We start from the raw sequence: 23,815 nt of genomic DNA, 5'->3' as shown, positions 1-23,815 counted from the left end.
TTCTGAAATTCTGCAGATGTCTGTAAGAAATTGAGGAAGCTCAGAAGCTGAAAGGTCAGATGGGAGGGGAATAGTGGCTTTTAGGCACACTCTGGCCAATGCTTAGTTTTAAGAAGCCAGCCTCCTGGTGAAAGAGAAGCTCGGCTACAGAATGGAGGGTCAGATCACACTTCTCTGGCAGAAAATGCGATTCTTTGCAACTGAAGATGGCTTTTGCTACCAGTCAGAATGAGACTGGAGAGATAAATAACCCCAGTTATCTCCAGGAATGCAGTTGTGAGGAACATGAACACAGCAAACTTCTTAGTTGCAGCCAAAACAATGGATGTCATGAGACACGGGATGAGCTTTTCTTACCAGTAAGTAAGAGAGACTGTTTGGGAACTAACATCATTTGGCTAGATAGAAAACTCTGGGTCTGAGACAAGGCTAATGGTTTTGACTCAGTTATTCCCTGCTTCACATGCAAGCCTGATGAGGCAGTGATATCTATGCCAGTTCTGAGTGTCACCAGTAAAGACTGTTCAAGAAGGCGTTTTAGTTTGTTAGATAGAGAGTGAGGAAACCTTCAGGGGAAATGAGAGGCTAGAAAATGGAGAGGACCAGAACAGAAGTAGATCCTACAAATAAGCCAGAAGTTATGAGGATCTGGGGAGCATATTAGTCAGATATGCCTATTAAAGACATCTGTATATATGGCAGCATCTTGTGAATTCAGAGAACATGATGCCAATTACGACCATCAGAGAGTCGTAATTTTGGTAAATGCATAACAGGGAATTCAATAAAACTGGGAAGGTATCAGAAAAAGGAGTTGAATAAGTGTAAGTATTTAGACAAATTTAACAAGCTTAAAAGCAAAAGAAAAACAGAGTATTTTGCTGTGCAGGATGATTTTAATAATAATGGGCGGTAGGGAAATGTAATGAGACAACAGAAACTATTCAACAAAGAAAGACTGGCCACAGAGGCAGGGGAGATACCACTGTATAGAAGAATAACGTGAACATTATTTAGCTGAACTTTAAGTGGGAAAGACTATGAAACTGAATCTCTGAAGACAAATAAATAAATACTAAAGTAGAAATTCCAAAGCATTTTAACAACTTCCAGAAAATGAAGACATTAGCAGATCTTTGGTGCTAATATCCAGATTAAGAAATGGAAATGGATTGAGCAGTGTCGACCTCAAAAAAACTATTAACAAAATAGTCATAATAGGGACTTTGGATACTCCCCTGTGCTTGGCCAAATAGATTGGGAGGCACACAGGTTAGAGGAGAAATTTCTTGACACTTGATGCTACAGCATCTTGGAAAAGTGACACACAAAAGGAAGAAACTAGTCTTAACTCATGTATTAATCACAAACTGATTGTAGCTCATTCACTGACTCTTTAATGTCTAGGTGGGTAGGCCACAAGGCTAACTCAGTACAGCAGCTCCTGTGTTCACAGGTCATACCTTTTATCTTTTCGAGGGGTTGCTGTTTCATTTTCTTGAAAAACTGTAATATAAGTGCATATTTTAATATCTAAGAAATTCAACAAAGAGCAGCTTCATGTTTCTTCTCCTAAATCTACCCTTAAAATTTGGCCAGAGGTGAAGTACTAAACACAACTCTATGAGCTGCTTTTCCTCCCAGGAGTGTGAAAGCTTTCAGAGAGCTTCTCATGTGGCTCACCAGGTACCAGGTTCTTGATAAAGCACATAGACACCATGCACTTTCCACATATTAGGATTCATTGAACAGGATTCATTGAACTATAGCTGCACATTGCTCAGGTATCTCCACTTTCCAAGCACGGTTTTGTGTTGGCTCCACAGCAAAACAGACACAACTGGTGTTTGTACTAAGTCTTGTTTCAAACACTCCTACCTAACCCTGCTTGCTTCTAGAGGAACACCACCTCATCTTAGGTTTATTTGAGACACAAACTGGGTATTATAGCCTCATCGAATGCTAGGCAGGGCTGGTCTTCACTGCAAGCTACCACTGTGTCACAACACAACCTTGAAGAGTCCCCTTGGCACAATGCCCACAGTGACTTGGCAATTGCATCCACCTAGGCTGCACTCAGCATTGTGGCAGCCAGCTGCAGTTAAAACCTGCTGGGACCACAGCTCAAGAATGATTAGCTGGCATGATGACAATCACGTATTTGTCTCCACTAACTTCAACTTAACAGACAGGAATAAGCAATATGCCAGCAAGGAAAGGCATAACTTGTGTACACACTGTGCAAGGTAGTTCTGAATGTGTGAATAGTGATAACAAAAGTAATGAATGAGGGAAGGTTGCACACCCATAGAGAGAAGGAATCACAACAAGGAATAGCTGAAGAACAGGGTCAGGCAGGCGTGAGAAGAGACTCATTAACCCTCCCATGGTTGCTACCTACATAGGAAGGCCATTTGGATGGGACAGAAAAAGGATGCAAAGGAGCAGTGTATTTTTTTCAATCAAAAGCCATCTGTAACCTATGCTGAAAATTACTTCTTTCTTCACTTCAAGCATATTAACAGTTGAATATATGATGGTATTACTGTTGACACTGAGGACATCGGGCTTTAATGAATCAATAGATTTGTTTCATCTTTAACTAATTTGAACCTTTAATCCTCTTGATTGTGCAAATTCTTCCTTCAGGTCAAAGCATTAAATAAGCTCAAGAAGTAAATAAGGAAATAAATACCAGAATCCCCGTGGGGAACATTTAAATTAAAGTTTTCTAATAGTCAAATCAACTTAATGCTGTGATCACAGACTTCAGCTTCTTCCCCTTCCTTCCAGCTCTGTGGTTGAAGCTGTGGGAATAAATAGCCAAAAAAAGGGATGGCCTTTAGTTTTCTTTTAGTGTATTGATGCTTGTTTTTTGTTTGGTTTGTTTTGTTTTTAACTGCTGTCTATATAGGCATGCAGGAACTTCTGAAACACAAATTTGTAAAAATCAAACACATTTTAGCCCAAAATAGCATTCCGCTGTACACCCATTTTGGCTATGCATTTGACTTTTTCAATGGATATAAATTATACTGCTGCAAACCCTTCTGTAGACAAAATCTTGCTGATATAACTGTTTTCCACCAGCACAACGTATTTCAGTTAATGAGTCAGAATACGCTTTGATATGATACCAAAATATGGTATAAATGGTTCCTCCTGGGGGGAGGATTGCCACTTACTGTTAAAGCACAGATAAGTTCTGATCTTTTTCTTTTCTCTTTCTTGGGCTTTAATCAGTCAAGCCTGTATCTAGTATTTCTCATTCAGAAATAATACAGCTTCTTTTCAACACTTTTTTGACTTTTGTTCCCTGCCTGTGGCCTTGCTTTGATTGTATGGTCATCAGAAAAGAGTGTATCTAAAATCTTCTTGAAAGCAGAAGTTCTGTTTCAAGCAACAACAACTGCAAGATCAAACGCCTCAAATCTTAAAGAAAACTGACTTGAAAGTTTGAAACTAACAAATGGTTTGTAGTTGGCTAAGACACTTGTATTTAATATTGAGGAAGCAATGACTTTCTGGCCTCCAGTGGAGCATCTTCTAGACAGACAGGCACACAACAAAATGAAGTCTTAATGCCGTGAGCTTCTTGAGAATGCTACAATAACATTCTGGCAGGCTAGGCTCCTTTGGCTCTTGTACTCACTGCAATTTGAATGTCTCTTTTGGTTTAGTGTGATGCTTGGCAGGTTTCCCAACTTTGCATTATCTGGGAAAAGAAAACAAGTGAAGCTGGTACGTTCAAGGAGCCTTTGAAGAAGCTTCTTCACAGTTTGCTCATAGCAAAACTGTTGGCTGCATGTAGGAGAAGTGTTAGGAGTGCAGCTTAGACAGCTAGCTTGAAAAGGGTTTAACTGAATTGCATCCAGGCACCAAGATGCTCAGATACCACAGCAATGTGTGTGGTATAAGAACCTAGATAGAAGAAGATTAGATACCAAAACAGACAGAATTTCGCATGTGATTTCCTGGGTTTGTTTAAACTTATAGCAGCAACAGTTGATTATAGGAGGTTCTGAAGGCCGCTTTCATGGGTGGGTTATGTCACTTATGCATTAGGTTCCAGCCCTAAATTGCTGGAAGAGAGAATTGCTGGAAAGAATTCCCTGTGGCAGGAAGCCCCTATTCATAAAAAGCTGATGGAAACCATCCCTCTGCCTTCCCACTCAGGGGAAGAAGCAGCAGATATCAGTGAAGAAAGACCTGGGGGTGAATGCTTGTAGCATGATGACAGCAATGGCAAAATTCCCATGAAAAAAGCATCAAAATGGGCAGGGGTCATCACCCAGACCGACCCAGGAAGTCATTGCAGACAGGAGTTATTTGTGGTCATCCTCTAGATGATTGCTGTACCTACTTCCAGATTTAGTCGTTCTCCTTCTACAACACGTGAATCCCTTAGCTCTTGTAATCCATCCTCTGGCTTTTAAGAAAGGGTAGGTCTTTAATTGCAGATTAATGCTTTAATGAAATTCTTGAGACTACTTTGAAGTGACTGGGCAAGAGAGACTGGCCCTTCAGCAGCAGCTGCTGGCACAAGAGTCACAGCACACATTGCTGTACAGGGAAGGCAGTGCTGTAAGACTCTGTGCACAGCCAGATCCATAGTTTTTTCTCCAGTAATGCCGCAGGGCACATCTGCACGGCACAGCACGGCACTGCACAGGGATACTTGAAGTGTCCCTGAACAGTGGTCGCACTGATTTCACAGCAGGAATAATTAGCCCACCTGGAGTAGGATTTTAATATACCTGTAAGTGGTTGACAGCCCTATACCTGGCTGTTCAGTGTGAAGTCAACTTTCTCTTCCTCTCCATAGAACCACATTCTGCTGTGTGGACCCACCTGCACTGAGAAGTATTGGAAATAGTAAATTATGAAGTTTAGGAGCTTACATAAATTTTGATCTGCAGTTTTCAATCTGCAGGGTCTTATTTATTTTAGAAAGTGGGAAAGCTTTCAAAACTGATTTCATAGGTAATGCATTTATTTTTTTTTCTTGGCTGATATTCCAAATTTTGTTTTTATTATTTCCTTTGAATATCTGAAATTTTGCATGAATTTCTACTTACTTGGAAACACCAACACATGAAGTAATTACCAGTCTCTCCTGCCTAAGTTAACAGCCTTATCCTTCCTCGTGCTGTTAGTTCAAGGTCGCAATGATAGATTTAAATCCTTCGTGAATTTTCATCTGACTTGCTGCCCACAGAAAGTGTTCATTAAAAGATCCAATTTCCATTGGCATTCTCCCTTTCAAAGGATGTCAACAGGAAACAGAAATGCTCAGGCCTTTGTGAATGATCTGCAAGGACATGCAGGCTTATTAAAAAAAAAAAGAAGCAGCAGTTACCCAAATCCTTTAGTTTCTGCTTTGAATGACTGGCCATAGGAATGCAGGCTAAGCTGTATTTCAGCTGTTCCCAAAACTGTGTACGTGTAACTTGTTGACAGTGATAGGTACATCAGGCTCCAGTGACAGCTATGTGACCACTCTGCTGATCATTCTCCTGTAGCAGAACCAGCCTCTGCCTCATCTCAAGAACACCCGGCACAAAAGAAAACAGACATCTGTTTTTTTCAGAGGACTTGCACTGATAGCTCCTGCTCTTTACTGAAAAAATAAAGAGATCCTGGTCACCTCAGCTCTCACCCTGTGCTCCCAGCAGCCAATAGGTTGTAAGGAACTGCACGACTTGCCCCAGCAACTGATGTGAACATCTGATAGCTGGGAGAGCTGAGACAGGACATGTAGGAGATTCGATTGATGGGAGCAAAACTCAATACCCAGAACACCAGCTGACTTCATTGGGAACTACCCATCACCACCAAAAGGAAAGAAAAGCCCATCACAGCCTTTAAGTCTCAGCGCTATATTTTTAACATCTTACCGGTGTCCAAGGTATATGTCTTTCACAGTAAAAATTACTTGGAGTGCACTGTGAATTCACAGACACAGATCAGTGCTGAACATCTGGTTAAAATAAATTACAGTCTTGTTTTGCAAATAAAAGTTCCTAGGGTCTACATGACAAAGTCTGGCCAGCATAACTATCTCATGGGGAAAAAATCACATCCCTAGTCTACAAAGATAACTATTTTGGCATTATTCCCTTCCCCACTATGTAGACTTACGTAGACTTACACCAAAGAGGAGTCCTTTTGCCAGTATAACTCACATTGTTTGGGAGGTACTTCAACCATGCTGGCACACTCCTGAAGCTGGTATAAGCCATGTGTCCATCAAGGGATTTGGCCAGAACAGTGACACCAGCAAAGCCCCTGAAGAACAGAATAACCCTTTTTCTCCTGCTTTACTAGACTCTAACATTTTTCAGTTTAAACCTTCCTGCTAAAAGGAAACACAGAATTTGTGCTATGTCTTGTATCATTTCTTTTTACAGGGGAATTAAATTATACATAAGGGTAGGAGGTATGTTGCTTTCGGACATCCCAGTGGTACTTGCTTTTGGATGGGAGAAGATGCCACTTCTGTAGGATGCCTGTTGTTTCTTTTGGTATTGGTTTTGAAGGTGGAGGGGCAGAGGTGGTTTGCATTTTATTAAGTCTTCTTACTTTGGGTTTGTGTGATGGCACTTGAACAAATCTAAGGTCATAGTTAATGGATTACAACTGTGTATGCAAATGAATTTGAGCTGTTTTGAATAACAAAACAAAGTCCTTCCAAAGTCTTTGTGAATTGTATTCTTTGTATTCTTACATTATGTGTCTTCCTTGTTTTTTCATATGGTCTCTGTTAGCTTTTACCTGATAACATTTGCCAAAGGACTTTCTGGGTGAACCCAAAAATTCAAGATTTACCAGCCAACCTTAACCTATGAGCCCCCAGAAGGCAAGGCTACTCATGAAACTACCTTGGCTTTAAAGTAGGATCCAGCTTATTGTGGCAACAGGCAATTTTTGGCTGTCCTATTTAGACAATTCATTTTGTCTAAATTCCCTCTTGCCTCAGTCTGTGCAGACTCTCATCATTCCTTTTTCCACTCCTTCACCGTCCATTTGTCTTTTGGGTCTTGTGCTTTTGTGCAAGCGGTGAACAGGACAGAAAGGACAAGAAGGAGGAGTGGAGGGGAGGCATCCAAACCACAATCAATCTCTTCCAAACAGATGCAGACCGGGAGCTTCCCCTTATTTTAATTTCCCATTATCACTTAGCTGTGAAATGATGAAAACAGGGAGCAAGCCACCAAGAGGCCACCTCTCGTGTGTCCACTGTGTTGGAAGGGGGGCACATGCAGCTTGCTCTGTCAGGCTGCTTGACTGCCAGGACATGTCTGCCTCCTCTAGAGCTAATCACAAAATCATAGAACGGTTTGAGTTGGAAAGGACCTTAACATCATCTATTTCCAACCCCCTGCCATGGGCAGGCACTGCTCACACTAGATCATATCACCCAAGACTCTGTCAACCTGGCCTTGAACACTACTGACACCATTCCCAGTGGATTACGGCACTCAAGGGCTGATTTAGGAAATGGCAAGAGAAAGCAACGACCAAAAAATGCTGCCTCTTCTCTGCCTCAAATAAGGCTTCTACAGGTGAGCAGAAGTGGTTTGGGCTGCTAATGAGGTGTAGGCTGCCAAAGAAAACATATGCGCAAATTCATATTTTCCAGGTGGCTGCTGGTAGAAGTGTAACTGTCCATTGAAGTTACAGCACGAGCTTTTTTTGCACTTACTCATTAAATTGCAGATTTATCATGAGGTTACTTTATCATAGTCTTAGCTGTGTTGTCTCATCATCAGCCCTGTAAATCAGGTGATTGTCACAAGATACAGAAATAAACGAGAGCCTGCTTCAAGCCACATGAGGAGTGGGTGGCACATCAGCAGAAGGTGCTGGTGGCTCTGCGTGACCTGCACCAAGGACCGCCAAGACCGCCGCCCCAGCTTTGTGCTACTCTTGCTCAATGCTGAGCACGAGTTAGTCAAGCCAAAGGGATTTGGATCAGAATGGAGTGTTGAGACAACAAACACGGGATCGAGTGTTTCCCTGAGGGATGTTAAAACAAGAAGCAGAAAAATGCATGACTGCTCCCTCGTGGCTCAGCCAATGGGCCAACCTGCTCAGACTGGTTTGATTTTACCCTACTTGTTTGCATGCACACTCTGGCTTTTCTGGCTGGGGCTACCCCAAGCCAGGCCCTCCTCACCAGGCTCACAGCCTTGCTGTCTTGCTTTCCTCTCACTACCTTTGCTGATACCTGTGCCTCCAGCCCAGCACAGCTGGACACACTTGTTGAATAAAACCCTCCATGGCCTCGATGACAAACACTGCCGCAGTGCTTTGAGCATTTCTACAAGCAGCTACTTTCGGTTCCCATTTCTGAGGCGGTTATGTGATTTAACTCTTTTTGCAGCAGCCCGAGAACAGCACAGGCAGCTGGAGCAGGCAGGGAACGTAACGGGGGATGTATTCACATTTCCCTCTATTACCAGTGTATCTGCTGCAGCCACATCTTCACATTTGGACTTTTAAATTAGGTAGGCTGCTTCCAGTATAAGAGGGCTCATACTGGAAGTAAGTTATGAGCAAGATGGAGAATTTAGACAAGATTTTGTGAGGAACATGTATCTCTTGTCATGAAGACCCTTCTTGTCATTGTTTTCATGCTAAAGTCATTCTGAACATTTGGCAAGGGTCCTAATGCATCTAGCTTCTTTTCAGGATGCAGGTGTAAGAGCGATGTTACAGCATGAGATGAGTCCCCACAGCAACTCAGTGACACTTGTTCTGTCCTCCAAAGTGATCCACAAATTGGTGTTTCCCAAGTTTACTGTTGTATGTGAATGAAAACTGTCTAGAACAGGTTTGATAAATGTGAGTAGAACAAGAAGAAGGTAGTCTCAAACTGAACAGTTTTCAGTGCAACTGAGAGTCACGAAAATATGTGCAGGGACACATTTGTTTTCTAGGCAGGAGTTACACACAGTTTCTAGCACTCTACCCAAGTAGGGTACACATTGTTTGAACATCAAGGATTTTGTCCAGAAGGCCTTCCCACCTTCTTTCTCTCATTAATGCTAATACCGCTTCCTCAAAAGCAGCACCCCTTATATACCACCAGCTAGCTGCTGTAGTGACATTACAGGCATTATGCTGGTGCCAGAAATACCTCATTTTAGTGTGGGCTTTTCCAGGAATAAGAAAACAAGTCAGCCTCCACTGGGTCTGGGCTTTTGCATATTGCAGAGCCATGTCTAACTGAATTAAGTAGAGACGCCAAGACTAAATTGCTGAAACATTTCTCAGGCTGACTTGGTTTAACAAGAATGTAGCTTAGTCTGAACACGGCATGGGTCTCCATGCAAGCCGAATGATCAACACCTTACAAATCATGTGTTTAAAGAGGTGTCGCGACCATTACCCAGTTTGTGCTTCATGGTGCAGAGGTCTGGAGGAAATCTGCTTTCCAGCAGGGTCACTCTCTAGGAGCATGGACAGGAGGAATAGTCATCCCTGTTACTATAACCACTCACATTTATATATTCCTAAGCATATGCATCAGTTTTCACGAACAAACCTAATCATGATTAGTCCTTGCTCCTTCGATGTTTCCATCTGAGTGCCATGTTTAGTCAGCCTTATGCAAATAGTATTTCCACTGATTTCAATGCACAGAGACTTCAGTGTGAGCCTGGCAAGACTAGGATCTGCAGGATATGCCCCCAAGATTACAGGCTCACCCATGCAAGAGCTTATACAAATAGATAGCCAGGACAAGGAACAGAGAAGTTTGGTAAGACCACTGTGATGAGAACCAGTTTTGTCCAAAGTCAGAAGCCATTTCTACCACAGGCAAGGTGAAGGAGGAAAGGAAATATTTGGGATGGGGACTTGATCAGAGGTGCACATGCTGAAGCCACTCTCCAGGCAGGTTCTGTGCCCGTGGTCAGCAAGGTTTGTGTGGTGACACCTTCTTTTCCTTCCCATTGTAATTCGATAACATGTACCTGGCATGACTGCCAGCGTGTTGGCACTCCCCAGTGTAAAATGATACCGGCCTCTCTAAAGATACCGACCTCGTGAAAAAAACACTTTGGCACACCACAATCAAGGCCTGAGCTATCCTGATTTGCATGTACTCATGACTTAGACTTGCGTAAAAGACCCATAAACTCTTTGGGAAAAGAACAGCTACAGATTGCCTACTTTTTGTGTTCCAAGAACTTTTCTCTTTAGCTTCATAATGACATTTTAATGAGGTTTCACTGCATAGAAAACATGGGACGATTTAGCCAGCTCTGTCTTCTCCCTCCTTCCCTCCCCAGGCTCTTTCTGAAATGAGTTACCATTCAGGAACGAAAGCTTTTATGAGGATTTATGTCATTTGTATGCAGGCAAGAGTTTTGGAAGTCATTCAGCTGCTAAACCTTGGCATTGGCGCAAATGCCATTCCCACTCCGGGTAGCAAAGGTGCCTTGTTCAGACCTGTGCAAGTTTCTTCAAAAGTCGGGAGCTAGTGTGTGTTTGTTTGTTTGTTTTGGAGTCACAGAGAGAGCAGCATAAAATAGCTGCAAGGCAATTGCTGTTCAGTAAAATGGAATTCTCACTGGCTCTTCATTCAATACAATGTGGCTCAAGAGGATATCCTGCCAACCCAATGATAACGAGGGAAATAAAGTCACTTCCTCACCAGCTGTTTGATTCAGGTAGAAAAAGGAAGCCTTTACTTCCTCATGTTTGCTCTCCCCACCGCCCCCTCAGTCAGAAAAGCCAGGCTGAAACTGCCTTCTCCCTCCATATCTTCAGCTGGGAGACATCAGATCCGTAATGCTTCGCTGGGCTCAGCCTATGGGAAGTATGGACTTCTCTGTGGACGAGAAGCTAGCTATGCCTTGCCTCTCAAGCAGGGGTGAAGGCTGAGCTGCAAAAGAACTGAGACGGAACAAACTCGGCTGAGTGCGCAAGCAAAGAATGACCATATAATTAAAAATGACATTTGTTTCTTGGATCAGAGCTGCCAAATTTGGGCCAGTGAAAGACCAGGGTAGTGTGATGCGGATGCTTTGTTTTGAGACTGCCTTGTCTCAGTGCGCTATTACTCCTCCAAGGGTAATTTTGCCCTGGGCTCCTTGTAAATCCCAGGAACTCTGGCCAGGAAAATGCTATGTCCTCCCTGCATATAATTCATCAGGCAAGAGGACAGCAAAGGGTGCCCTCAGGGCAATCTTCCTGGCCTGACAATCAAGCCTAGATAGGCAAAGACAGGCATCTCAGGTGCTTTGGTGCTAAAAGCAGCTTAGGCAGAGCTTCTTTCCCTTCACTACTGCCACTTTCCTTGCTTCTCAGAAACAGTCAGTGTAAAGTTGTATAGTAAACCAGCAATGGACTGATTTGACTTAATAAAAGCTTCTTAAGAAATGACTTTTTAAAAACTTACAGAGCTGAATGAAGAGTTCTTTTCCATATAATTTTAACTGCCCTGATAGAATTTTATATCCAGGATATAACTTTCCATTAAATTTTGAAGGTCTTAAAAGCAAGGCCTGCAACCATTTTCGTTCCAGTTATGTAAGACTTATGTAAGAAAGGTTGACCAAGCCAGAACCTGCCTCGGTCTATTTGCCAAGGGGACCCTTGCTTTCATTATAAAGAGTGCTTTTCAGAGGACATCAAGTGTTTCAAGCAATTTTCCTAATCTTATTTATTTTAGCGGAGATTCTCTTATTTTAAACAGACCGGTTTAGGTGACAAAAATCCAGTGACAAATACATGGGTTTACAGACGGAGAGAAACCTTATGAAACAGCTGAGATTCTGTTTAGGGCTCTTTTTGTGCTAAAATAGTTTGCAGCAAGGGGTCATACTTCCCTCCCCCCTCTCCTTGTTTTAGTACATAAAATGGACATGTGTTTATTTAAAACACGTTTGAAACTTAAACAAATAGTGACAGGCTGTTCAAACAAGCTTCGGAAATAGGTCTAATCAGGATGTTTGAGAAGGGGAGGGGGAACCATCATAAAGAGCTACTTGTAATATATAGTGCAGACACCATTAGGTTGGGTTCATGTTATTGTTGTAATACCCTCATGCAGAAAAGTACTGCATGCTGCACAGTTTTTGTTAACATTCCTCTTTTGAGCCGTAGGTTATACCGTACTTTTGCCTTGCCTTCGACTTTTACTGTAACCCTCTGTCCATTTTCATACCCATACCAGGAGCTCTACCAGATCATTAGAAATAGCCTCCCAGACAGACTGGGAGGAATGTTTCTAAACTGGGATAGCAGGGAAGCACAAAATGTGCTCATTTTGGTATTGATACTGTGTATGCGTCAGCTTCCCTGAATATACAGAAGTGAGACCTTCCCACAGAAAGAAACCATGAAAATCTTAATGTTAAAATGTATTCACATGACTCTTGCATTTCCATGGTTTTGGTTTGGTTTTTTTTTTCATTTCCTCTCTTTTCTACCCATAATAATATCACCAACTGTTGAACTTTACCCCTGTTGTATTTTCATAAGGCCTGATCTTGAACTCCCTATACAGACAAAGCTCCTGTGGAAGTCAGTGAGCCTGCACTGGCGACAACAGGATTTAGCCCAGTCTGTAACATTTTAGGATATTGTGTTACATCATAGCCTTAAGGAGAAATAAAGGCAGCTTTACAAAGAGCCGCACAGCGAACTGTGTATGCTTTTTCAGCTCTGCAACAGTGCAGCAGAATATTAAGGCCAGAGTCTGCAAATGTCTATTTGAAAGATCAGGCAGCTAAGCAAAAGTTGCCAAATTTCCTCCGGAATGAAGAGTTTGTATTAAAACGTTCCTCCACAAAGGTTAAGCTGCTTTCACTCAATAATATATCTTTGGAAACCCAAGTTTGAAAATTATTGCTTTGAGGAAGAAGCATTGAGAAATAGCAGGAGGCAGATGTATTTTCAGGTCAATCTGTTGGCCAAAGCCTATAGCAGTTCTGTTACCGAGTCTTACCTACTGCTATCCACTCTTGCCTACAATGTGCAGCAATATTACTTAATGTAATAACATATTCTGGAAGCAAATACCTATTATTTTCTTGAATCTCACTCAGTGCCTCAGTGAATAGGAGTCAAAATGGCAAAATATTAAAAAACCTTACACGCCCTCTCGTGGTAAAACCACAAACTCTCTTATTCTGACAACTGGAGATGGCAAATGACGGAGGCGAGTTCAGCTACACAATTTATGGCAAATTAGCTTGGCTGGAAGGTTTGTATTAATAATAGAGACCTTTCTCTCCTTAATTCATGGTGGAAACCATAACATAGATGCATTTTTAGAAGGCACGTTACCTCCTAGCATAGCAACATTACAAAACAAGGTCGTAAAGGTAGAGAAGGAGAACCCCACATTAGATGGCTCTTTAATGGGTTTATCTCAGTAGTTTGGGGGCACAATAAAAGAGTTGCCTTAAACGATGCTATCAGTTCTGTCACATTTTAAAAGCCATTCAGCCTTGATATTTGCTGCTTTCATGCCACTCAGTATGATTTATCTATGTCTCAGGAATGCTCTGAAGCTTCATGTTAATTAGGAATTACAGCCTGAAAGAAAGGCTTTACGTGCAGAATATCACCAGTCTCATCACTAGTCCGGTCAAATCCCGCTGTATTTGTGCGTCACAAAAACTTTATCTTTGCTACTTAAACAGCATTTCCATTTGGTGCCTACACATACCTCCAGGCTTTCACACAGCATCTTTACAAAACAGCTGTCCATACATGGAGGACTGCAGCTCAAAGAAGAAACCCAGGGTAGTTTGGGCTGGGCTGAGGGAGATGATTCCCTGCACCTCACGAAACGTGATTTGTGGTCAGCCATGAGACATGGCATCACTGTATGCTTCTCCTCCTCTTCCTCTACCTGATTGTCTTGGCTGGAGGGCAAGTCAGACTGACAAGACAATCCCATGGCAAGACAATTCTTGCTCAGGACTGTCATACCAGCTGGTTGGCCCAATGGACCCTACAGCCAGACCACTGCCACATCCAAGGCATGATTAGCAGAAGCATGGGACCTTTTGGTGACAGCTGTGAAAGACCATGAGGGGCGTAACACAAGCCTAACAGCTTTAGTTCATATGGAAGAAACATCTGTGGGTGCTACATGCAGTCTTCTGAGCACATCACAAGAAAACCAAATAAATGCTGCCTTATTTTCAGCAAAGCCAACCAGCAATATAGATGCCCCATGTCCAGTGGAAATTAAAGGTTTGGAAAATGAAGGTCTATTTACCTCCTTTGTGTATGTTTGTATATACAACATTCAGGAGCCAAAATGGTGGTACTTGTATTTAAAAATGCTGCCTCTGTATTTTCTATTAGACTAGGCATGCCTAAAGCAGAAGTCACAACCATAAGTACAGCAATATTTGTAAAGAAATAAGCAGAACTTTGTGACAAGCACTGCACAAACCCATAGCTCCCAAATCACTATTTTAATAGGTTTGGGAGAGGGTGGGGGGTTGCTGGTGGCATGATTGCTGAGTGACCACTGAGCTTGAAGAAGTTGTTTTCCCTCTCTGGAAAAGTTACTGCAATTCTGATATTCCATTATTTCCCTTTCTAGGATGCCTTCGTGGAGTTGTATGGCAACAATATGAGGCCTTTGTTCGATTTCTCCTGGATCTCTCTGAAGACTATCCTGAGTCTGGTTCTGGTAGGAGCTTGCATCACTCTTGGCGCTTATCTTGGACATAAGTAGAGTCATCCAGTTTATCGTGGATTACAAAAGTCTTTCAGAATAACAAAATAATATTTTTTTTTCTGTAGCACAATGATATTTTATGAGCAAAACAACTTCCCAGCTAAAGATTAAATCAGCTATTACTGCCAAAGGAAATACCATTTATTTTTACATTGCAGGAAAATTATTTATTAAAAGATATTTACATTTTAACCTGCTATTTTCAGAAACTCTGCAAGTTGTATCTGTCATCACATCATGTTGTTATTCTTAACTTTAATGAGCCCCAAAGTCTTTTAGGTTCTCTTTCAATTAATGCAGCTGGCTAGATTATTTTATCTTTGAAGAGCAGATATACTGACAAAGACCTACCTGCTTACACTTACGAGGGCAGTTACTTGAGCTGCTAAAGGCTGTGTAATTGTGTGGATTTTCCTTGCATTTTCCGGGTGGCTGGGAGGGATCTGGAAGACAAGGTCAGCGTGAACAAAGCTCTCACCCTGTCCTGCTGGCAAGAACTGACGGAATAATCGATTCAACATGGTACATACGTGGAGTCAGGATGGCAACTTCTTGAAGGACACCTGGTTATCCCTACAGGACAGCAGTCGGAAATACAACTGCCTATGCCTTGTAAACATGCGTTTTCAAGTTACCAGTTGCACCATCGCATCATAATCACAGTACCCTGATACATGTTGACTCAAATAATTTTTTTTTAACAGAAGTGTGAAGTTAAATCTTTGGGGCTTGCAAAAATTGTGTTCCAATGATTTTCTCAGCAGTAAAACATTTTTTGTGGCTACTGACAGAGAAACATCAGGAGACCTAAAGTGCCTGCTTCAACAGAGCAGAGCTGGAGTCTGAAGACCTGACCTGTGTCCCACTTTAGTGGGCTCGTATCTGCAACTAATCCTGTTTACTTACTGAGTTCCTCCAGGGGTTTGAAACCAATTAGATGTGGTCTCTAAATCCCTGAAAGTTGAAAAAAATCTTAATTTTATTTGGCAAGAAGCAGACCTCAGCTGAGTTACAGATTAGCTCTGACTATCCTTGTTTATCAAACTGGACACCAAAATCAAGTTCATTTTCATAACAGGAAAAGAAAGTGAGCTTTATCCTCCTGCCCCTCGCCCTCAAAATTATTTCATGCTAATCATTTCCTAAGACTGTCTGCAGAAAAGATGATGAAACTCAAAATCCTCTCTCTGGACAGAGAGCCTTTGACACCTCGATCACGCAGGTGCCTACTGTCATTTCAAGCGAAAATAGGGTGGAGGAAAAGGGGGGCAGTGAAGTCATCTGCTCATGTTACAAAATGCAACTCGAGTAAAATTAATGCAGAGTACTCAGTATACAGTTTTATAAACAGATCTGTGTTCTGAAACCAGATGTGTCAATGCATTTTAAAGTGGGGCTTTCTATGAGCTAGAAGGGGGCCAGGAGTCCCGACAAAGCAGAAGGAAGAGTCTGAAGCATGTCCCAGGGGCTGCTCCGAGGCATGGAAATGTCCAGCTTCAAATGTTTGTCAAGCGCGCCTATTTTTTCTATGAAACTTTTGAAATCTGGGATTTGGGGTTAAAGGCATGTCCAGACATGAAAGGTTGCAAAGCTCTGGATAAAATGTATTATACAATACGTAAGTGCTCTAAGGGTGAAAAAATACAGTGAGTAAACTGTAGATTCAACCTCAAGGTTTCAGCCGAATAACTTTGTGGCATTATATGCAAAATCTCTCCATTAACTTGGGAATGTAATATGTTCAATGTTAAGGCTGTAGTTGATGTTGTGTCTTCAAAGCTGCTTTTTTGTTTGTTTGTTTTTTTAAGAGTTGTACATCTCAGCATTTTTACTGCTATTTAGTTGGGGCACCTACACTTTGTATGAGCAAAGATGGAGCGAGCTTATATTTTGAATTTGAAATTACTTTTGATTTTACAGAAACATAGAAATGTTTCTAAGAACACAAAAATGTGAACTATGCTTTTGATTACAGAAAAACGAAAAATCTCAATCAAACAAAAAGCACCTGCAGTGTTTTCAGAGTGCTTCTGTCAGAAGTGGGCATGCTCATGTAGGGTTCATGTGAAAAATATTTGGAATGGGAACAACTGAATATTGTGAATTGAGTGTGGGCTTTGGTTTCTTTCAGCTTCCAAGCCGAATTTGTCTGCAGCCAGTTTCACAACTGGAACTGGCTGGTATTGAGCTAATGTTTCATTTCACAACCTAGTCTTCGTTTCAATTTGTGCCCATATGCCCGTTAAAGTTCATGAACTATTAGACCTCAAATTGTTTCAATATTGTTTATTTTATTAAAGGTTTACATTGTCAAAAGTAGTAAAAGAGTAACTATCAATTCCAGTGCTGCTATACTACCAGGATAATTTGAATGGGTTTTATTTTTTAATACCTTCCAATGGCAAAAGTTTTTTAAAGCTGCTTTAGAAATAATATGAAGAAGACACATGATACACATTGAAATAAATACTGAGGATTTTGTGTTCTGTTGTGTCTACTCACTGGACTTCCCAGTGTCTTAGTTAATACCCGGCAAAAAGAAGAGTCGTGATGATGACTGTTGATGATTTTATTTTATTAAAGAGCTAATGGAGTTTTCCCATTCTGACTGCAGAATAGTACAGTATTGTGGCTGCATTAGGTATAATGATAGTTGATAATACATTTATTAAGAAACATATTAGAAAACATTGAATGTATATAAAAGCTTGAACTTCTTTAATAAAATCCTCTCCTCTCACTCCTGCATTTCTTTTGCAATAATTCCTGTCTTTCTTCTTCTCCATCACACTTCCACATAAGATTTTTTTCGCACAAAATGCCTTATAGATTTCCATGCTCCAAGGCTATGCTTCAGTCAAAGTCCATTCTCTGTCACTGTGTATCCACACACAGCTGACCACTCCCAGCATATCCAAGTTGTGACAGTAAAAAATAAAAAAGAGGGACACTTCTGAGGCTGGTTTGATGTCGAAGATCAGAGGACAACAAAGGAAGAGGTCAAAAAGTGGCGGGAAGCAAAGGCATGTCTGAAATATCTCCTGGGTTAAAGAGGACTGCTACCTGGAATTCATTCATCTTTCATCCTTTCCCTTGAAAAAGGATGATATAATGGCAGAATAAAAAATTACAGAGACTCCACAATTTTTCTGTACTATAAAACTTTGTTAATTCTGAAGACAGTCTCTTGCAGAATAGGAAATCCATAGGAATTTAGAATAAATACTTTATTTTTCTGTATTCGATTTATTTGTCATTAATTCTTTTTCACTCCATTTATTAAGAAAATAACGAAGGAAAATATATTGCTTCTGAAAAAAATAATCTGTAAGATCACCTAAGATCTGTTATAGATCAGTAACGTAGGAACAGATGGAAAACAAGGGAAAAAATATTGTGAGTTAAGTATTCTGAAATCGGAGCTGACACAGAGGATGTTTCTTGATAGAACAAGCACTGGATCCACCAAAGGAGTAATGGGGCTGTTAAGGTAACAGAGAATATACAGATAAAGAAAGGGGCTGGAAGATATGGAGCATGACATTGGTATGTAAGAAAATCTAGAGTTTTGTGTGATGCAGGAGTTATTCAAGATAGTCTGAAAATAACTTTTAATTAAAACCAGCTACAAATGTGTGCACTACACAACTGCAATTACTGAAAATTTTCAATTACAAAATTACATGTAAGCTATTATAAAATTATCCAGTCACTATAAAAGTTTGTTGATTTGCTGTTGTGACTGGGGATTACACAGCCTCAGTAGGGTTGCACTAAAAAGGAACAATTATAGGGAAAAAAAAATGTCTGAAACCAGATGTGCAAGGAAACATGAAGATGATGCAGTTCAAAGAATACAGACCCAGTAACCCAGTCCTTGCATGCGTGCGTTCTCCCCATCTGAAGCAGTGGGAGTCAGCTATATATAACGACTGCATGCTTTGACCCTCAAGCATGACACTCTGCTTAGCTGTGCACCTGCACTCCACTCCACAAACCTACATGTCCTATTGATTAAAAGTATAGTGAAGTAGCATGTTTAAAGCCTACAGTTTTTTTTCCTCTCTCTACTTTTAAACAAGCTAGCAAAATGATTCATTTTTATTGAGTTTATGGCTCACTACTATATGAAAAATTAAACATCTTTTGATTTATGAGTATAAAAAAATCTGTCTCATTGTGAAAGCCTAGCTTTGTTTTTCATTCCTATCTCTCTTTCAAACAAGGTTAAATACAAGGAAGACAAAAGAGCTAATTTAATCTGTATTTGGTTTAAATCACACTCCTATACTAAGTTAATGCAGCTTCATCACACAATGAAATCTGTTTCAAAAAGTTATACAGCATTAAAAGTTCCACAAAAACCCTGTATATTTTTATAATTTAAATAGCATATTTTTTCTTTTTCTTCTGAATATTTGAATTTTAATTATCACCAGCATAAATGTACATAAGCAGATATTGTTTATCCAGTACCTTTGAATGATGTATGTATGGTAATGTAGTTTGTCAGTTTATCATCATTTAATATGATTATGTTGTTCTTTGTCTTTAAAATGTTATAAGAACATGCTGCCATTAAACTTTCCATGTCTGTCTAGTTAATATTGTGAAAAAATAATAAAGCACACTGTGAGTTACTTGGTTTGCATTTGCATTGTTTAGGATTTGTTGATAAAAAACTACTCAAAACATTTTGTTCGCAATCCCATAAATGAAACGTTTCCTTCCTGATAGTTCTATTGACATGTTCTACTCAACATTGGCCAGTATTCATCAGCCATCCTCAAAGGCCTCCGTGCATGGAGATTCAAGAACCCAGGTTTGATAAGCTGCTGCTGTGTGAAATGCACTCCACAGATTTATCATGTGCCCAAAGGACCCAAGGACAGATCACAACCAGATGTGTCACCCCTTCTGCTTTCACATACATCTGATGTATGGAAGATGTCTGATGTGGAGGGTGCAGCAAGATTCTTCTATTTAATTGCCTAAACTAGTTTTGTCCTTGTAGAAAGAAGGTGGAAAAGCATATTAGCAAATTTCAACAGGAACACAGAAGTATTTTTGTTTCTGCTGAAGGTTTGTCACAGTTGCGATTGGTTTCCAGCAGATATTTTGCTTCTTGAAGGTCCATATTAACTGGCCCTCAAATCATGGTTGTGGCCTCATAACTTCTGTGGCTTTAGTTCATGTAGAATGTAGCTAAATGTGCTCAGATAATGAGTATTTGACTGCTTTAGGAATCTACCCAGCCTCTTGAGTGGGTTCTGCAGCCTAGCGTTCACACTGTGCTGTCACGGATGCACTTGTGAGTACCCGAAGTTAGTAGTTTAATGCCTTTCAAGGACAATTCAGACACGTGCAAAACATCTACCCCTCTGTCTATGTCCTGAAGGACACAGAAGATGGAGGAAGTCAGCCTGAAACCAAAAGAAGAAGCAACAGCAGCGGAACACAGCTAACAGACTCTGGGCTATAGGATCAAACCCTCCAGCAGAGAGCAAGGTTACTAAATCCTTTGCAAGGCAGAAGGTAAGCAAATTTGCAGTTCTGCAAATCCTGCCATTTCCTCACCCTTACTCTGTAAGACTTGAAAAAAAAGGAAGAAACAACTTGCAGGAATGTAGCTTCAGCACTGTCTTTATCTAGCTAAAACCTAACAAAGGAAGATGGGATTGAGTTTCCCTAGGGAAGCAAACCAAGTTCAGCAAACCCAGGTAAATTAGTTCAGTGATTCTCCTCTTTCTGCCCATTCAGATGACTCCAGTTTTTCTAAAAAGCTAACAGATCAGCACCCATGATTAAATGCCGACCTTACCACTGGGACCCAGCACAGTGAACAGATGGGGAGAACAGAAGAGGTCTAGATAAAGACAAACTGAATGTTTGACCTGATAACTAAGGTGGGGTTTGGCTTTCTGAAAATTAGGCAGGAGCACCTTTAAAACTATTTTTTCTGGGAAAAACCAGGAAGCTCCCTTCTCAAAATATACTTGAATAGTCTCAAGCACTGTAAGCCTGCACAGAAGCTGCACTGCTGGCAGCGCATTGCAATCCCTTTGCAGCAGCAGGCTCTAGGTCCCATAGTACCCATAGCTCCTGCTTTTGTCCCCAGTGCTTATGAAATATTTAATGGAAGACTGGAAGTGATTCAAAGTAATATTTACTCCACTGTGGTTGGCCAGATAACTGCATGCCATTTAAGTTCCGCGTAACACCTGACCCTAAGAGGAGTTAACCTTCTGCTGGTAAGCAACTTTTTGGTACCAAGAACTGCCTCTGAGGACAGTTTACTCAGGGCAAAAGACCAAGTAGTCAAGATCTGTGCACTGCAAGAAACTAGCTTGTGCAGATGGACAAACAACAAAGCAGCTCCTGAAGCATCCACCCCACCATAGCCTGCAGTTCACATTTTTTCAGGACTTTTCAAGGTGCAGGCAGACTCCTTACTATCCTGCCATATACTGAAAAGTGTTTCTGGATTAGTTCAGCCAGAAGATGCTTCTTCCTGTCTGATGGGGATACCTATTCTGGTACTGACCAGTGCAAAGCTTTTAAAATATGTACTGAGTCGCTTCTTGGATATCCCAGAGAAATGTGTGCCCTTTTCTGCCTGTGCCCTCCAGAATTCCCAATTACAAGGACAGCCACAAAGGTGGGAATGCAATGCCTTGATTATAGTGAGAAGCTCTGAAATCTGCACTCAAACTCAAACAAGGGCCTGGTCATGCAGATAAAAATGTGCATCTGGATCAGACAGTACTGGTGCAAAGCTTTGTGAAGCCACAGGTAACAGGAATGAAACCCAGGCAATCTATTTATTTGGAAATGAAGTGGGAAAGGAACCTCCTTCCCTTTCTTTGTTCAGCTGATAAGCTACAGACACTTCCCTGCCAGTGTGGTCAGATATGTCCCAGTGGCATAGTTGGTAATTTTCTTAAGGTCACCTGGAGTTTTATGCACCTTTAAATGTCTCCCCACCTGTACATTCCCACTCTAAAAAGATCACTGATCCTCAACATATCCAGTAAGTATTTTTTTTCCTTTTCTACCTCTGCCTTCAAGAATATTACTATTCTCAGCTCTCTGAGAACTTGAAAGACCCTTTGGTGGACAAGGTGCAATATATGTGGATGATACTGTCAGTGGATTATTAACAGTAATGCCCAGTGTGCATATCTCAGGCTATGCTACTGCAATCATAAGCACCATGGTGGTCTTTGCATTGCTAGACCACTGAGCTGAGATAGTTTGATCCAGATTATGAAGAGACACCTGATACTATTCTGTCAAAGCAGCCATGGCCCATGCTAAGGTGTTTACTCAGGCTGTAGGGGAATGAATGACATCGGATCCAGCATAATTTGGTTTGAATGGCACAAACACACTTTATCCTGTTGTTCTGGGTTTGCATAGCAAGGCTCTGGTGGCTGGGGGGCTAACGGGGTGGCTTCTGTGAGAAGTTGCTAGAAGCTTCCCTGATGTCCAATACAGCCAATGCCAGCCGGCTCCAAGATGGAACTGCTGCAGCCCATCAGTACCCACAGCTTCTCTGGGCAGCCTGTTCCAGTGTCTCACTACCTTCATCATAAAAAAGTTCTTTGTTATGTCCGATCTAAACCTACCCTGCTTCAGTCTGAACCATTGCCCTTGTCACAGTCTTACACATCTCAGATCTTAACAGCACCTCACAACTCTAAAAAATAGAATTAAAGAACAGAAGAAAAGAAAAGAAAAGAAAGGAAAGATACTGTGACTCCTGGATAGCTTGGAAAGAAAACAGCAAGAAATCAGAATATTAACCCATGTGCCACATGAGAAACCCTAACAGGTGCCAAGGCAGTCTTGAAGGCAACAGCACTGGAATATGTGGAGAGGCATCACGCCTCCATACCTGTTACTGTGTGATCCCACAACACTGCAAACAGCAAATAAAAGTGACTTTGGCTAGATAGCCCCTCTTCCTGACCTGCACCACCTCCACTGGCCCTCTCCCACCAAACAACTGAGGAGCCCACCAGTGGGAACCAGCAACGCAAAGCACATCAACCAACCTCAAGCACAAGTTTTGGCAAGCCCCTTTCCTAGCAAAAAGATGCCAGCACCCTATAATACACCTGGCAGGTGGGGGAGAACCCACAGCGCTGTGGTATAATTAATGTTGCTTTTCAGCACAGAGCCAGGGCACAGACTTACCCCATAAAGCTCTCAGCAGAGCCAAGCCAGCAGCCTGTGCCGCCTGAAAGGGACCGCTGCCTGTGCTGCTCTGTCCTCCGATAATTTTGCTTGAAGGCAAAACTGGCAGCAAACCAAGGTGTTCTCATGAGACTCTAAATTAATGTTGCTGAAGGAAACTGGCTAGTAGTTCATGTGGCTCTGGGTTTGCTTTCCATCTGGCATCGGACTTTGAATTCCCTCTACATTCAGGAATAAAACAGGTGAGGTGCCTGGACCATTCAGCACCCCCTACACATTACTAATTTCCTTTCATCCAGGCCTTTAAAAAAAAATCCCTGATCTTGCTACAGTTTTGAAATATTATAGGGTTTTTTTTTTTTGCACTTAAAAAAGCAGCTGTTATTTCTCTCCAGGCTTTGCAAACATTCTTCCCATTAAGTAACTCATTTACTGCTAGCAGCAGGCACAGCTTCCTCCAACACACAGCTCTAAAAGAAGTTGAAGCATTTTACACTTCAGAAATGTGGCTATGGAAAAGAAACAAATGTATTTTAAACAAAGGTGCTCATTTTCAGCTCCTCCTCATTCCTCTGCCTTACAGACAAAGTATCTAATAAGCCCTTCACTCTTGCTGCTGATCAGCTAAATCAGCACGATGAATTGTCCCGGTGTTTTCATTAGGGACATAAAATCAATCTTTAACCAAGGACAAATAGCACTTCCACTTACATCCAAGTCACAGCTTCCAGTTCTGGAATTAGCCATCAAGCCTGTTACTTTATGGCTGCTTCCTTGTTTTCTGCCAAAATGGAGGGGGAAAGGAAGGCTGGGCCAGAGATCGTACAAGATGGTATTTAAGTAGTGGAAAAGATAAAAAAACCTCCAACAAGGGATGAGATAGCATCCCAAGTTGATGGG

The 23,815-nt window shown here is 41.4% G+C and overlaps 1 protein-coding gene across 1 annotated transcript in view; it reads left to right on the top strand.

The window, feature by feature from the left end:
* Positions 1-19,356, top strand: part of BCL2 (BCL2 apoptosis regulator) — a 98,112-nt gene extending 78,756 nt beyond the window's left edge. Inside the window, exon 2 of the mRNA XM_062617742.1 lies at positions 14,579-19,356. Coding sequence (XP_062473726.1) covers positions 14,579-14,713 — 135 coding nt within the window. The 3' untranslated portion in view covers positions 14,714-19,356. The remainder of the gene's footprint in view (positions 1-14,578) is intronic.
* The last annotated feature ends 4,459 nt before the right edge of the window (positions 19,357-23,815 follow it).

The sequence above is a fragment of the Pezoporus occidentalis genome, unplaced genomic scaffold (genome assembly GCF_034315485.1).
Source record: "Pezoporus occidentalis ecotype Australia unplaced genomic scaffold, CSIRO_AGI_Poc_V1 ctg2, whole genome shotgun sequence".
NCBI lineage: Eukaryota > Metazoa > Chordata > Aves > Psittaciformes > Psittacidae > Pezoporus > Pezoporus occidentalis.
The sequence above is the reverse complement of the archived record's forward strand: the minus strand, read 5'-3'. Positions and strand labels throughout refer to the sequence as shown.